The sequence below is a fragment of the Triticum aestivum genome, chromosome 2A (genome assembly GCF_018294505.1).
Source record: "Triticum aestivum cultivar Chinese Spring chromosome 2A, IWGSC CS RefSeq v2.1, whole genome shotgun sequence".
Classification (NCBI taxonomy): domain Eukaryota; kingdom Viridiplantae; phylum Streptophyta; class Magnoliopsida; order Poales; family Poaceae; genus Triticum; species Triticum aestivum.
Genome location: NC_057797.1, coordinates 93,042,463 through 93,044,439, shown reverse-complemented (window position 1 = coordinate 93,044,439; position 1,977 = coordinate 93,042,463). Strand labels below are relative to the sequence as shown.

At 63.0% G+C, this 1,977-nt stretch overlaps 1 protein-coding gene across 1 annotated transcript; it reads right to left on the bottom strand.

The window, feature by feature from the left end:
- Nucleotides 1-316: 316 nt before the first annotated feature.
- Nucleotides 317-1,918, bottom strand: LOC123187751 (probable carboxylesterase 18). Its single transcript, XM_044599676.1, has 2 exons — nt 1,807-1,918; nt 317-1,660 (listed from the first exon to the last, which is right to left on the bottom strand). The coding sequence occupies exon 2, from the start codon at nt 1,512-1,514 to the stop codon at nt 438-440; it is 1,077 nt and encodes a 358-aa protein (XP_044455611.1). The 5' UTR covers nt 1,515-1,660; nt 1,807-1,918; the 3' UTR covers nt 317-437.
- Between the last annotated feature and the right edge of the window lie 59 nt (nt 1,919-1,977).

Here is a 1,977-nt window from a genome sequence, read left to right as displayed (position 1 = left end):
GTGACGCTACATCTTCGTGGCCTCTCGTTTTCGAGCATTTCCCTTCCATGCCAGGCTTCTGTACATTGTTGACACGCGTGTTCGATAGTGAAATGAAAAAAAATGGTTGCAGTTCAGGCGCCGTCGCACTGCGTGTGAACACCGTTTCTTAGAAAAAAAAATCTCCGGTTGAGAGGGATTGCATTGCACCATCGTGTGGTCCGCGCTCGATACCGGCAGAACACGGGTGGCCTGTTCTCCCCCCGCCCCACGTGCACCGACGACCTCGTGCTCCATGCGGTGCACACGCACGGACACCTCACGGCTCACACGGCAGTTCGTCTCAATCGACTTCAGATCCAAAGCTTCCAATTCAATTATCCAAAACGCAATTGATCGCTATAGGCATCACACAGGGATTAAGTTCAAATTATACCCCTCGCATCACGCAGATCTTCTCAAGCATCGGGGCGATGAGTGGGCGCGTTGGTCCCGATGAACGCCCTGATCTCCTCCACGAGCCTGCCGGAGTCGGGGAGCTCCGGGAAGCAGTAGAAGGCGTGGATGGCGTCCGGGAACTCGAGCACCTTGACCGCCTTCCCCTTCCGCCGCAGCATGGCGCCGTACCGCCGCTGCCAGTCCTGCAGCGGGTCCAGCCCGCCGACGGCCACCATCGCCGGCGGGAACGCCTCCGCCAGCTCGGGCTCCGGGCCCGCCTCACCCGTCACGTGCGCCGCCGGGTGGTTCCGGTCCGCCCCCTCCGGCAGGAACGCCCTCCACGCCCAGTCGGAGCGCCGCATGTTCACCACCGGCGCCACGCCCTCCAGCCTCAGCTCCGCCTCCGTGCGCTCCTCGCCGCCGAAGTACGGCTGCAGGAGGATGATGCCGGCGAGGCTGACGGGGCTGCCGGGGGGAGGCGCGTCCGTCCACCGCTGGGCGACGTGGTGGACGATGTTGCCCCCCGCGCTGTCCCCGCCGAGGAAGCAGCGGGAGAGGTCGACCGGGACGGAGGCGTCCGCGGGGAGGCCGCCGGTGGCGCCGAGGTAGCGGAGCACGTCCACGCAGTCGTCGTAGGCGGCCGGGTGGCGGTGCTCGGGCGCGAGGCGGTAGTTCACGGACACGACGACGGCGCCCAGCTCGCGGCAGAAGCGGCGGCACATGCCGTCGATGGGCGTGGAGGCCGCGGAGAGCAGCGTGAAGCCGCCGCCGTGGAAGTAGACGAGGACGGGGAGCGGGGTCCGCCCGGCCGCCTCCGCCGCGGGGGAGTAGACGCGCGCCCAGAGGTTCCGGGAGGCGTCGACGGTGACGTCGGCGGAGCGGACGCCGTGCGCGTCCGGGCGCGGCCTCGCGGGCGATTGCCGGTCGCCGAAGGAGAAGAGGAAGCGGTTGACGGTCCCGTCGCGGCGCTGCGCGATGTCGTTGGCGGTGACGAGCGCGAACAGCTGGAGCCTCACCGACCACGGCAGCGCCGGCGGCGACGGCCGCGCGCTCTTGTCGCCGGCGCCTGTTTCTTGGTTCTTCGTCGTGGCCTCCATGTCTCAGTCTCACTCCTCCCGTGTTGAATTGTGTGGCAGACTGAACTGAAGGAGCCCAGCGCTGCGAGTAGCCGAGTACTCCCGTTTATATGGACTTGAATGCATTGCAAGCAATAATAAAGCTTTTTCCAAAGTGGCTGTTGAGACTGTGACAGAAGCAGTGCATGGCACGCGAGAGAATGGAGAAATTATTCTGAGCTTGCACTTGTATACGGCGGATCAAAAGATATTCAAGAATAAAGCTTTTTCAACGGAAAAAATTTGTGTACAGTACTCAAGATCATGTTCCCACCTTCCTCCTGGACCCAAGCTCGCTAGATCCAGCTACCCACGCCTATTATCAGCATGGGATGGCTCGCTCTATAGGGGAGATCCCCGACTGATGGTCTCAGATGGTGGGTGCATATGGTCAGTGGCGGAGCTAGACGGAATGTGCCCGGGTGGAAGGAAAATATAAGTGTTT